Here is a 13,222-nt window from a genome sequence, read left to right as displayed (position 1 = left end):
GTAGCATGAATAAAAAAACTATTGAAACGAACACTTTTTCAAAAAGCAAACACAGGAGTCATAAATGTGTGCAAACCAAGTACCTGTTAAAAAGTTGAAAAGAGTTGTTTTTATTACCTAGTGGCACTGGTGAGCAGCCCTCATTGTGAACCCTTTGAATGTAGCCAGGCTGGTCCTGTACAAACACAGAACACCTCCTTCTTTAGAGATCTCACAATGTAAAGAATGCTGTTTTGTGTCAAAAAACAGCATTTACCTTATGCTTGGTAAAACAGGAAACTGTAAAGACATTTTTAATGAGGCAAGAGAAATACATTTTGGTGAAACTGCTTCTGACTTATGGTTATATTGCCTCAGTTTTTGTGGACATTTTGAACTTTTGAGTTCAGATCTTCATGACTGGATTATTAGAAGACATACGCTGGATGTGCACGGATGCTTTGGAGTCCTAAATCCAACCAAAAGGCTGCTAATACCAGAGTAGCCTTCACTAGGTTATAACTAGTATGAAGCACTCTTAACTGCAGAAGGATCCTTCCTTGCTGTTTTTGAAGCAGTTCCCCAGAGAAACTTGATAGCAGTTTGAGATCTGAAGCAGAAGCACGTGAATCACGGTGAAATTACATAGGTGTCAATATTTGATATAGCGAAAGTGCTTTCTAACCAGAGGGTGTAGGTTTTAACAGAGCAGCACAAAAACTGACTGTGGTCTGTTATACTAAACATTTTTAACACTTTCTCTTTGGCTTTAAACAGTAATTCAGGTTTTAACTGAACATGTACTGAATCTCAGTGTTCTTGATTTGTTTTACTCTGCAAATCATCAGTTAATATAATTCAGGAGGTATTATTTACTGATTTTATAGAACAGCTGTTTGAGGAAATAACTGCATTAGCAGTGGGGTGGTGAACAGACGTTTCAGGTGGGGTGAAAATGTATTGTTGGTACATTCTCTACCAGTCTAATCATGGTGAATAAATGGAGCCACAGAAGGAGACAGGATGGAATGGGGTTGATCAATACATGCTTCTCCCTCACCTTCCTTGCAGTCAAAAGAGAATGATTACACTTATCTGAACTTAGTGGGCAATATCTATCCCTTGCTGGAGGTTAAATGAAAAACTCTTGTGTTCCTACTTTTATGCTGACCCTAAATTTGTGTCTTGATTCTACTGTCTCTGGCTATATGGATAGTTCTTCAAGTCAATGGGAAAATTGTCATGAAAAAGGGTTGCTCACATGAATGAGGTTTGCAAGATCAAGCCCTTCATGATCAGTATAACCCTGGGCATCAGGCTGATATGGCATCCCTGATTTACAAGAGTAATCCTATTAGCATCAAAGGTACAATTCACATGAGTAAGGGCTGTGAGAATAGGTCCCTCAGGAGCAACTACCACCATAGTTATGTATCTAACCTCACTTAGATCACAGCAGTTTTCAAATGTTGTACAGGCACTTTGTGCTGCTACCGAACTTTTAAGAGAAAATAGACCTTGAGCACAAGTTCACTTCTGCTTTACTATGGCCCCGATTTTGCACTCCATTTAGACTTCTCTTCCCCCCTCTCTTAAGGAGTCAGTTTGCAAGAAATATTGGCTTCAATTCTTGTTTCTTTTCCTTTCTTGCTTGCTTGCTTCCTTTCTTCTTCCCTTCCCTTTCCCTTTTTTTCTTCCCCCTTTTTTTTTCCTTTTTTTTTTTTAATTTTCCTTCCTTCCTTCCTTCCTTCCTTCCTTCCTTCCTTCCTTCCTTCCTTCCTTCCTTCCTTCCTTCCTTCCTTCCTTCCTTCCTTCATCTTTCTCTCCCTCCTTTCCCCATAACTTCTTTCTGCTTTCTATACCTTCCTTATAACTAGGGGAATTCCATGGTGGTAGGAAAAAAGGTTGGCCTCAAAATTCAAAGACTGGGAATGCATAAGCTTTCTGTTCCAGAAGTGTTTGTTAAGATAACACAAATCAATCTAAATTTGTAGAATCCATAAAACAAAAAAGAGAAATCCAAATGAAACAGTGATTTTTGTAGAATTTTTAGCTGCATTTCTGGATCTCTTAATATCCTCCTTATATCTACTGAAAATGGCCTTTCTCCTGGCATTGTTGTATCTCCAGGTCTGGTTCTGAGAACTGCATATAAATCACTCACCAGCTTTTCTTCTCAAGTATAATAATGTGAGTTTAGTTTAACTCTGTTTAACTTAGTAGGTTTGCCTTCTTTTTACATGTAAACTTGCTTAAGATAAAGAGGAATATCAATCAGAAAAAAAAAAAAAAAAGAAATGATAGAAAATAAATATATTTCTATCATAGTAGGACTAATTAGACGATGTAATTGGGATATACTATGTTTTAGGTTGCGTACAGATATTTTTGAAAATACAATTTCTGTCTTGAAGTAACAGCTAGGAGCAGCTGAAACATTTCCAGATTTCTAATAAATACATTCCCTAGTAAAGGAAAATCTGAAAAAATTCCTTTCTCTTACCTATTCACATTCATGTGACTTGTTCTGTTGACTTCAACTGAAATACTATTTGCTGTGTCACTAGTGGGAACAAAGGTTGTTGAACCCAGCTCCTACGGTACTTAAAAGCAGTTCCAAAGCTACAGTCCTTGCTCAACTGAGTTTTGCTGTTTCATGCTTAATGTGAAGTCACAGAAGGTCTGCATATACAGGCATGTAACGTGACATGAATCATAGAAGTAGCCTCAATGAACACTGAATATATGTATGCAAGACTAGTTTTTCATAATGATGCAGCTTTAAATATAATATCCCTTTCATCCTTTATACATATCTACATATACTACTTCTGAAATTTTTACTGTGAACCTGACTACATTTGTCTACACCTTCATCACTCTTGTTTACATAATCTACTTAGTCACAAACATTTCAGTTACGAGAAATGCCCTGGAGGTTGTGCCATTTTCTCTGCAGAGGGAGGTTTGAACATCCCATTTCCTTCTTTCATCACATTCTGGTGTGCTGGGAGAAGTCCTTGCCCAACACTGAAGTTCCTTTATTGTCAGGTTTTGCAAAACACTGCAATAGCACCGATGGTTTTGCAACGTAAATATTTTTGTCTTTGGTAAAAGTTCAGATCCACCAAAATAACACAGGGGCTGAAAGCACTGAGATCTTTCATAGATCATCTAGATTCTTCATAGATTCTTCAGATTCACCATAGATTCTTCAAGATCATCTCACCCAACCATCACCCTACTACCAACGTCACCCACTAAACCATGTCCCTACACACCACATCCAACCTTTCCTTAAACACCCCAGGGACTGTGACTCCACCACCTCCCTGGGCAATCCTTTCCAATGCCTGATTACTCTTTCTGGGAAGAAATGTCTCTCCTAATTTCCAACCTGAACCTCCCCTGGCGCAACTTGAGGCCATTCCCTCCAGTCACTGGTTATCTGGGAGAAGAGGCAGACCCCCAGCTCCCCACAACTTCCTCTCAGGCAGTTGCACAGTGCAGTAAGGTCTCTCCTCCAGACTAAACAACCCCAGTTCCCTCAGCTGCTCCTCATAGGACTCGTGTCCCATGCCCTTCACCAGCTTCACAGCCCTTCTTTTTGGTGCTGTCAGTATTTTTTCAAGCAAGCTTCAGGACCACTTAGCAGCTTGTGTAACCGCTGAACACAGTGCCTGATGATGAAGTCTGCCTGGGTTGCGATCTTTGCTTTCCCTCCAGGGCTTTAAAAGCCTTTAAGCCCATGAGCGTTCAAACCAGAGGGCTTTCTCTTTTCTTTCTCTCGCGGTTTTCTTCCAGCTAAACTCCCGGAGGGCCGAGGCCTGAACCCTGCCTCAGCAGGGTCACCCAGTCCCGCGGAGCCGCCGGGAGAGCCCCGCGGCCCCCAAGGGGACGTGGCCGCCGCCTACCCCTCACTGGTGGTGGAGCACGGCCCTCAGCCCCCCGGGGGCCATGCTGCCGCCCAGCTCCGGACCCGTCTCCGCCTCCACCGCCGCGCCCGCTGGGGCGAGGCGAGGCGGGGCCCCGCGGCCGGCCGGGGTTCATCGGGCGGCCGCGAGCAGCGGGGCGGCGGCGCCGGGCGCGCTCTCTGCGAGGGGAGCCGGGCGAGGTGCGTGGGCGCTGCGAGATGGCGGCGCCGCGGCCGGGCGGGAGCGGAAGGTTCCCCCCCGGAGCCGCTGCCTTCCGGGGCCGTGCTCGGGGACAGGCAGCGGGGTTCGCTCGGGGACAGCCCGGGAGCGGGGCGAGGGGGCTCCTTGGGTACTGGCTGTGAGGTGGGGAAATCGCCTCCCTCCGAGGAGCCCTCGGGGCTGGGAGAGGCGTTGGCTGTCCCTCGCCTCCCAGGTTGCCCCCCCGAGCTGGGGAGGAGTTGCTCGGCCCGGGCTAAGGAGCACCCAGGGCGTGTTAAAACTTCCCGATTTCTTTCTTTTTAAAGGGCGCAGTTTCTCTCTGGACGCCTGCAGCAGCCGAAGCGTGCTTTGAATTCACAGCTGAGGACGGCACAGGTTTGCTAGGAAGCCCCGTGACTCAAGCGTGGCCGCCGGGGTTTTGTTACGGATTGAGTTTTGAAGGCGGGTTAAATTATCACAGTTTATGGAAGGGGTGGGTGTAGTGTCAGAGCCTAAGGATGCAAGAACAGAGCATATATTTCTGAGAAGCTGGACTTGCTATCACACAATACTTTGAAAAGTAGTGTTTTAACAAATGAACAACAAAAGGCCATCCCATCTGGTATTTAGCTGATATTAACAATCACAACTGCACAGGGAAGGCCTAGTTTGTCAGCACTGGGACAAAAATCATGTGTAATGTGAATATTAACATAGGTGCCCAGTGAGGGCAACGTGGCTGAACTATCTTCCCCTCTCTGCTTTTAAGAGCCTGTACGTGGGATCCAAACTTTTACTTCTGAATTTTGCATTCCCACCACAGTGTGGTATTACATTTACAGATCAGTCTGCTGATAGTTTTACTAAGCATATCCCTTTAAACCCTGATCTGTTATACAAGGTAGGGTTTATTTTGGCTTTCCTGCTGATGAATTCTTTGTCTTCAGCGAGGTTTTGATCTTCCCTTTTTGTAGTGAAGACAAGGCCTTGAGAATTAGAAGAAGATAACCCTACAAGTAGGGAAAATGGATAAATGTGGTATAGTTCCAGCAGGTAGGATAAAGAGACATTGGTGAACAGTTTTTCATTACTTTACGTAGTTCTTGGATGTGTTTTCAATATGGCTTTCAAATTCAATGGGGGAAAAATGCTCCAAAGCCACAGATTTACTTTTTTTTTTTTTTTTTTAAATCTATAAACCATGCATACTTTTTGCTGTGATACTAAGTTAAAAATGACAGTGTCTATTTATTGCTGAGAAAAATCTTTGCCCAGTTGCTGGTTGTTTTCAGAACTGCTGAGCTGCAGTGGGAGTGGAAAGAGTTGCTCCGAGTTTCCCATAATCCCTAGACCCAGTGCTTGGCCCAGTGACCGAAGCACTCTTTTGTGAAGGATAAAGGAGGGAGCAAAATCCCATCCCCACATCTAGACATGTTTAGGCAAGGCTAGTTTTGCATCACTGAGAAAACAGCTGCTTACCACTGTCCTGCCCACTTCGCCACCAAGGATGTACCTTCAGCACAAGAGTCTTGTACTGTTCGCAGCTGGTCCTGTTTCCCTTGTTTGGTTGTAGCTGGCAGTGACTACATGCTGAAGGCAAAATGAGTGAATGTTAGATCTGTACATAATTTTTAACTTCTTATTGTTAAAATATTATAGGAAATTTTGAAGCTATCTGTGACAAAAAAAAAATGTGATTTTGTTTTGGTCTCAGAATGAATGAAGTACCTGGTAGTTAAGAAATACTAGTTATATGAATTCCTACTCACTAAATGCATGATTAAAGCACCTGGTGAGGCAAAAGCCTTGCTCTGTGCAGAGCACAAATTGGATGTGCAGGTGGACATGCTTTTCATTGTATATGCATTCAATCCTCAAAACTTTCTTAGCTTGGTGGTGTTGATAAAAGATACCGCCTCCATGAGATGGTGGGTTTGGTACAGCCTCACTGGAAAGAGTCTTCATTAGCTTAAACCTCCCTTGATAAAAGCATAAATAGTTCTCTGCTTTTTGTCATTACAACTTAATCTTTGCCCGTGAATCATGCTAAAAGCAATTTTTAAGAACTAGGTCTCAAAGGAAGAAAATGCATGTTTAACTCAGTTTGATCACAAGTTATTGCTGGGTGGGAAGATATTGGCTAGTTCGAAAGCTGAAATGCAATTATAATTGTGTCATTTTACAAAAAAAGGTAGGCAATACTAATTTTCCTCTTTAAACACTCTAGTACATATAGTATGTCATCACACTCTTTCTATCCTGGTAATTGCTTAGGGAAATTCACTAGTTCAAATGACTTGGTCTAAAATTGGCTTTTGTTACTTGGAAAGTGTACTAAGTATTTTGCTAGTAAAAAATAATAATAATAATTTTAAAATAATATTTTGAAAAATATTTTTTTCAGAGAGCCAAAGTTGTGTTGTCACTGCAGTGATGCTAAGAAGAGCTGTCTTGTCAGTCTTGTTGTCAGAACTTTGGGCTTCTCTACTGTTAGTCTAACTTCAATATTTTTTAAAGGTCATCAGTGAGAAGTGGAGAAATGGCTAAACTTACCCAGCTAATTGACAATGAAGTCTTCCGTGCCTATGCTACCTATGCAACTATTGTTCTCCTAAAAATGATGCTAATGAGTCTTATAACTGCATACTTCAGAATCACGAGAAAGGTAAGAAGCTGGGATTGTTGTCTGATAGAAGAGCTTGAAATCTGTATTGAAATAACAGAGATATCGTAGGCATCTCTTTTCTTTTCACCTTTCAAATATAGGTGCTTATCTTTCTTTTTTGTTTCAACTTTCTCCTCTTTCCCTCCCCTAATGATAGACTGGATTTGGCCAGCTGGTGCTTTGTTGGTATCAAATGGAGAATGTTTTTAACCTAATTGTGAGATATTTATGAGACTCTCTTACAGTTGCATTTGACTTATGCTACTCTCCTAAAACATAACTTCTCATTTAAAAGGAATAGATTTCAGAACTGTAATTTCCACTGTCTTGTGGATAATGCTGGTGTCCAGGCTGCCCAATTTATAAAGCAAATAAAACATGGTATGAAGCTGTGTTAAGTGAATAACCAACCAGTAGAGTCAGAGAGGGTATATGAGTTACATATGTATGCTTCTATAACCCTTTCATCCAGTAATTTCAAAGCTTTTTACATTCCCTAATTGTTTTAGTCTTCCCATTTCACAAAGGTCGTTTAAAAAAAAAAAAATCATTTTCAAAAATGAGTGGCAGGCTGGAAGTTTATTTGGATTGATGGATAGCATGGATAAGTGTATGAAAGATCGAGTGAGGATTACTAAATAATGTAGAAGCTGCATCTAGCATAGGAGAGGGTGCCCATGGGAAGCATTGCATTGTGTTTGCCATGTTCTTGGTGATCTCTGGGTATCTGCTACTGGCCACTCTAGGAAACGCTCGGTCCTGAGATGAAAGAGCCCTGGGTTTGCCCCATATGACTGTTCTTGTGAGATCTGCTTCTGCAAGACAGCATGTGCTTCAGAGAGTTTGTTGCAGTCCCTTAGTTGAAATGCTGCTTTTTATACCTGCTGGATGAAAGAGAAAGCAGCTCAATTATTCTGTTGTTTGTGATGTTACACAGTACCTTTGAGGTCCTAGTAGCATGGCGTTTGAGCAACTGCTGATTTCAGATGGTTCTCTAGGTCTTTGGCACAGCTGAATGTTGAGTCCAGTAGACCACACACACTCACAGGTTCAAAATAGAACACAGATTTCTGTGATTTCTTTGTTGTAACCTTATTTCCTTTTGCTCTAGAAGCAGGTCAGCTGTATGATCCTATATGTAGATCTAATGAAGTCCTATATTAATGTTCATACTGTATTGTGTTCCATGTGTGTGCAGATGGCAATAGGACTTTCATTAATTTGAGGTAATTGCTTTTCTTATGATGGACAGTAATATTAAAAACAGATAAGTAAAGTACTTTTCATTTCTTGTTTAAAACGACAAAAAAAAAAGTCTTTAAAAGAAAATAGACTAATGAAGTATTAAGAGAAAGTGGAGGAAAGCAGTGGAGCAAGGGAAGGTAGAGTGTTGCTGACACTGTTAATGTCTCCAGAATTTTGAGGCCAAAGATATTTAACAGTGAGGGATCAAGGCTGCCTTAGAAAGCAATCATGTACCTCTTAAAATCTAAATCCTATATAGCATGAACAGTTCACAGAATGCATGTATTACTACATCTCGGCAAGGAGACATCTACTGCAGTCTGCACCAACTAAAGTGAATGATGTTTTCAAATGATATCTTAAAGTATTGGAGGTAATAAAGGGTCATATAAGTAGCAAAATTTGTACCTAAAAGGAAAGGGATCAGTGTATTTGGTAATAATGAGGATGGGAGCGGATGCTATTCTTGTATAGACTTGCAAAGGATCCAAAAAGGCTTTCAGATAATCTGTCAAGAATAGTGAAAAGAGTCTTAGGCAGTACAGACACTTCTACCTTCCATGTTATGATGTTCTTTCAGGCCACTAGCATTGCTTCAGTCATCTGCTGTGTTTGTCCATGTTATAAGAAGGCATCATTTACATGAATAAATTATGTTAATTTGTCAGGATACATGCTACACGTGGGCTAGGTTCAAGAAATTATTTTTCTATTGAATGATGTATTGTCCCCTGTGCTTTTAACTGCAGGTGAATTATGTGGGGTTACAGGGGCATTAGTAGAGAGCATATCTTTGTATGAAGCTGCTTTGACTAGAAGCAGCATCCTTGCATCTAATGTCTCTTTTGTGTTTTTATTTGAAATAGGCATTTGTTAACCCAGAAGATACAGCATCATTTGGTAAAGGCGAGAGTGCCAAAAAATACCTGCGGACTGATGCAGATGTTGAACGCGTACGCAGGTAATGCATGGGAGTCTTTCAAAAGTTACTTTAAGTAACAGAATCAGCCTAAATCAAAGAACTAATTTCATCGCATTCTCTTTGGCAAACCCATACCTTTTTTGTGTTGCTGTTTCTAGTATGTTTTATGTTAATTTGTCCAAATGAACAAACTATTCCGCATTCAAATGGTCAGCATGCATACTACAAGTAATGTCAGTGTTTGGCTATAATAGCACACTCTTGGATCCTGAGTGGATGGGGAAAGTGGTGAGAAGATTATAAAACATGATTGTACGTTGATTTAGTATAAATCAGCTTTCAAAGTATTTCAGCATGAGTTGCAAGAGTTGCATCTTTTACCAAAGTGTAAAGGAAATAACAGGGGGGAAGAGGAATGAAATTGTATTAAAATCATGGAACTCCAGAGTTGTAAAGATGGCATGGTTTGGCAAATTATACTGAGTGGGAGTCCAAGCCTGTGTTCTTTTTGCTGGATTGAACTGGGGTTACTGCCTGATGTATCAGTTGTACGGGAAAGTTGACCAGCCTTCTGGAAGAATGCTATTAATAGTATAGCAGTGTGCAACCTGCAGTGTATGTATTTTGTTTTGCAAGATTCATGGCAGATTGTAAAGTTCAGTTCAGTGGGTTAAATGTAGCAGCTTATTTAATTCTGTTTAGCTATTGGCAAAAATTTTCTGATACCAAAATCATAAGATTAGAGATGCTGTTTGATATACCTGTACTAACAAGGCACAGGAACCTTTAATATTCTTAATGCTTTCCGTATCATTATTCCTTAATGAAGCTTTTAGTTTATTTGCTATATTCAAGATTTTATACCAAAAACTTCAATGTGAATGAACAGTTCTCATTAAAACACCATTAGGGAACATCTAGAAAATAAATATCAACTTTGATTTCAGAACAGTAGATCCTTGCTAATGTAGATGATTGTAGTTCCATGAAGGCTAGTATATTTCTGTATGTCTCTTTTGGATTAAAATCTCAGAAAGGAGGGTCTCAGTGGGCTGTAAAAATATACTGAACTTTCCTTTTCTTCCTTTCTGTCATTCAGGGAGTTGTTGTTTAATGTGTTGGTTGTTATGTAGAACTGGGCACTTCTTGTTGAAGAGTAATTCCTTTCTGTTTGTAAATTTTAAGAGGACAGCTAAATTGCTACCAGCTTTAGGACCAAGTGCCCTTTTAATTCAAATCAGTATGTTAGGAAAATGAGTCACCTCACAGTCTGAGCTACACAGATAGGATTTTTACAAGACTGTATTCTCAAAGCCTGCGCTGCTGTTTTGCAGTGTTTAAGACTTCCCCAGAACTAGTAAGTCAGCTTGTCTCTAGTTACTCCATTGGTGTTAAAGCATCCATTTTTTTTTTTTTTTCTTCTGACAATGATTCTTAATGGATGTTTATTTTCTATTCCAAGCTTCAAGGCAACAGAGAATGCTGGATAGATTTATCATGGCTTCTCTTCTATATAAGTGACTGGAATTTGTTATGTTTATGGGTATGGAAAACATTACTTTTTCACTGTACTTTTTTTTTTTTTTTTTTTTTGGAAAAAAACAAAAGCAAAAAACATTTCTGGAGGATATGTTTTCTTGTAATGATACATGAGTTCAAAAAGCAGCTGCAAAACAACACCATGTTCTGTTTCTAGTTGGCAGTGAAATTTGATATAATTAGTAAGGCTTACAAGTTTTTTCAATCAGCAAATTTGGTTGGAATTATAGTTTACCTTAAGAGGTAAAGGGAGCAGGGAAGGTTTACGAAGAGCTGTGGAAGGGTTCAAGATCTGGAGTTCGGTCTCAACACATTCTTAGTAAATTACACTATGGTTTCAAAATTTCAAACGGTTTTCCACTTAGCACTATTTTAGTGCTTATTAGTGAAGAAAATGAACCAAGAGCATAACTGTCAGACTTGTTAGGTGCTAAAAAATAACATTCTTCAAGACGATTGAGGCTCATGAAGTTTGGATAGAATGTTTAATATATAGGGTGTTTCATATTTTCTTTATGGAGACTACAAACTAAGTTGATAGTGTTGGAGTAGATCATGAAGGTCTAATAATGAAGTCTAATAGTTGCAGTTAGTGTCATCCAGTTCAATTGATGTTCATTTGTGAGAGGGTACAGGAGAATTCCAGCTGTTATCACAGAATCACAGAATTGAAGGGGTTGGAAGGGACCTCGAAAGATCGTCGGGTCCAACCCCCCTACCAAAGCAAGTTCCTTAGAGCAGGCTGCACAGGTAGGCGTCCAGATGGGCCTTGAATATCTCCAGAGAAGGAGACTCTACAACCTCCCTGGGCAGCCTGCTCCAGTGCTTCGTCACCCTCACCATGAAGATCTTTCGCATGTTGGCGCGGAACTTGGCAAACTCTATCTTGTGACCACTACTCCTTGTCCTGTCCCTGCAAACCACTGAAAAGAGGTTGGCCAAATCCCTCTGTCTCCCACACCTCAGGCATTTATACACACTGATGAGATCTCCTCTCAGTCTTCTTTTCTCCAGGCTGAACAGGCCTAGGTCTCTCAGCCTTTCCTCATAAGGAAGATGCTGCAGGCCCCGTATCATCTTTGTGGCCCTCCACTGGACTCTTTCCAGCAGATCCCTGTTTTTTTTGTACTGGGGAGCCCAGAAAATCTTCTTCCTCTTGTTTTATTCTTGCACGCTATGGTGCCCTCACATACTTCATGTAAGTCCCTTATATTACCAAGATCCTAGAGAAAATATAAGATATTTCATATAGAAGATCAAAAGCATAAAAGTATGGGGGTGCAGCAAGAGAGACCAGAGCAATGTCAGGTGAACATACATTAAAGTCAGGGCCCCACTGTAGAGAAAGTCAACAGTAGTGATAGGGCCTTAACAATAGCACACTTTGAAGATGCTGAAAAATAATAAGACTTGAAGTGATTTACTTAACAAAATGTAACACTATAAAACAACTTTGCTTTTCTCCCCAGAGGCCACCTGAATGACCTTGAAAATATTGTCCCATTTCTTGGCATTGGACTGCTGTATGCTCTTAGTGGCTCTGATCTGTCCACAGCCTTGCTGCATTTTAGGATCTTCGTTGGAGCTAGGATCACTCACACTCTTGCATATTTGATCCCTCTTCCCCAGCCTGCCAGAGGTTTGTCTTGGGTAGTTGGGTATGCTGTTACCATCTCAATGGCATACAAAGTGCTGAAGACAGCGTTGTACCTGTAACTGAGTTATAGCTTCTGTGTATCATTTGACATTCCATGCAAAGTTTCCAGTGGTGTGTGTTGATGTCTTGAATGAGCCAACATGAGTTTTACAGGGTGATGAGAATTAATTTTTTTAACAGAGGCTTTTCATTCCTGGTTAGAAATACTTATTTTTGGAGGAAAAAAAAGTCCCTCTCTGCATTCACGGGTTGCATTGCCAAAATGTTAGATTGAATGTTCTCTTTGCTATTTGTCAAGTGCTTATAATTCTAAACATACGATGATGCTGTATTGATACCATGTGTGGTAATTTTCTACAGATGCTCTATTTTTGGCTGTAGCTCTGAAGTCTAAATCAATAAAGATAAGATGAAAAAAAGTGTGTTTGAATTTTTGTTTTCATTTTGACTCTTCTAACTGCAGCCAGCAGATAGAATGTCACTATGTATCAGAAAAAGATTTCCAATCATGCAGTTCTTTGAAGAATGCTTACCTTAATAATAAGATGTAGCTGGTAATGCTAGGTTTGTTGTAAAAAAATCTTTGAAATTGTTTGTGTAATCCACTTTGGGATCAAAAAATGCAAACCATTGTAGCTCCATCTCTCTCAGATGAGTAGATTAAAAAGGAGAAGTATTTGGGTTAAACACTATTTAGTGACACTGGTGAAAATTTGAAGTAATTGTTTTTGTCGAAGTTACTTTATACATAGATTTTTGTGACTGGATAAAGTGTAGAGCCTATGTAAATGATCTTTTCTTTTTTGGTTTGTGAATAAATTCAGCATAAAATGAGTGACACTTGCAGATGTATATATCAAGTAATTCAGATGTGAATATATAATTAGTTTGTATGTCATACTGTCATAAATATGTTGCTGATAGGAAATTTTGCTCTTTGCTTATATCTTTCTATGATGTGTTAGTTTGAAATAATTTCTTTAAAGACTCTTCCTGGTCTTTCTTGTTTGTTTTTGTAACCGTGGCTTAAATAGTAGCATGAGATTTCAAGGAGAGAAAATAACCCCCAAAAAACTTTATATCCAGTGTGCTGGTCATTGATA

The 13,222-nt window shown here is 40.1% G+C and overlaps 1 protein-coding gene across 3 annotated transcripts; it reads left to right on the top strand.

Moving 5' to 3' along the window:
* Positions 1–3,993: 3,993 nt before the first annotated feature.
* Positions 3,994–12,557, top strand: MGST1 (microsomal glutathione S-transferase 1). Of its 3 annotated transcripts, none has more exons than XM_084286870.1 (5): positions 3,994–4,093; positions 4,418–4,553; positions 6,609–6,756; positions 8,868–8,962; positions 11,932–12,557. In XM_084286870.1, the coding sequence occupies exons 3-5, from the start codon at positions 6,631–6,633 to the stop codon at positions 12,176–12,178; spliced, it is 468 nt and encodes a 155-aa protein (XP_084142996.1). In that variant the 5' UTR covers positions 3,994–4,093; positions 4,418–4,553; positions 6,609–6,630; the 3' UTR covers positions 12,179–12,557. The 3 variants fall into 3 exon arrangements, with proteins under 3 accessions (XP_084142996.1, XP_084142994.1, XP_084142995.1); XM_084286868.1 differs by having other exon boundaries at positions 3,996–4,093; positions 4,418–4,487; XM_084286869.1 differs by lacking the exon at positions 3,994–4,093 and adding an exon at positions 4,188–4,256 and having other exon boundaries at positions 4,418–4,487.
* The last annotated feature ends 665 nt before the right edge of the window (positions 12,558–13,222 follow it).

The sequence above is a fragment of the Netta rufina genome (genome assembly GCF_964035555.1).
Source record: "Netta rufina genome assembly, chromosome: 1".
Lineage (NCBI taxonomy): Eukaryota > Metazoa > Chordata > Aves > Anseriformes > Anatidae > Netta > Netta rufina.
This window is presented reverse-complemented; position numbering and strand designations above follow the sequence as displayed.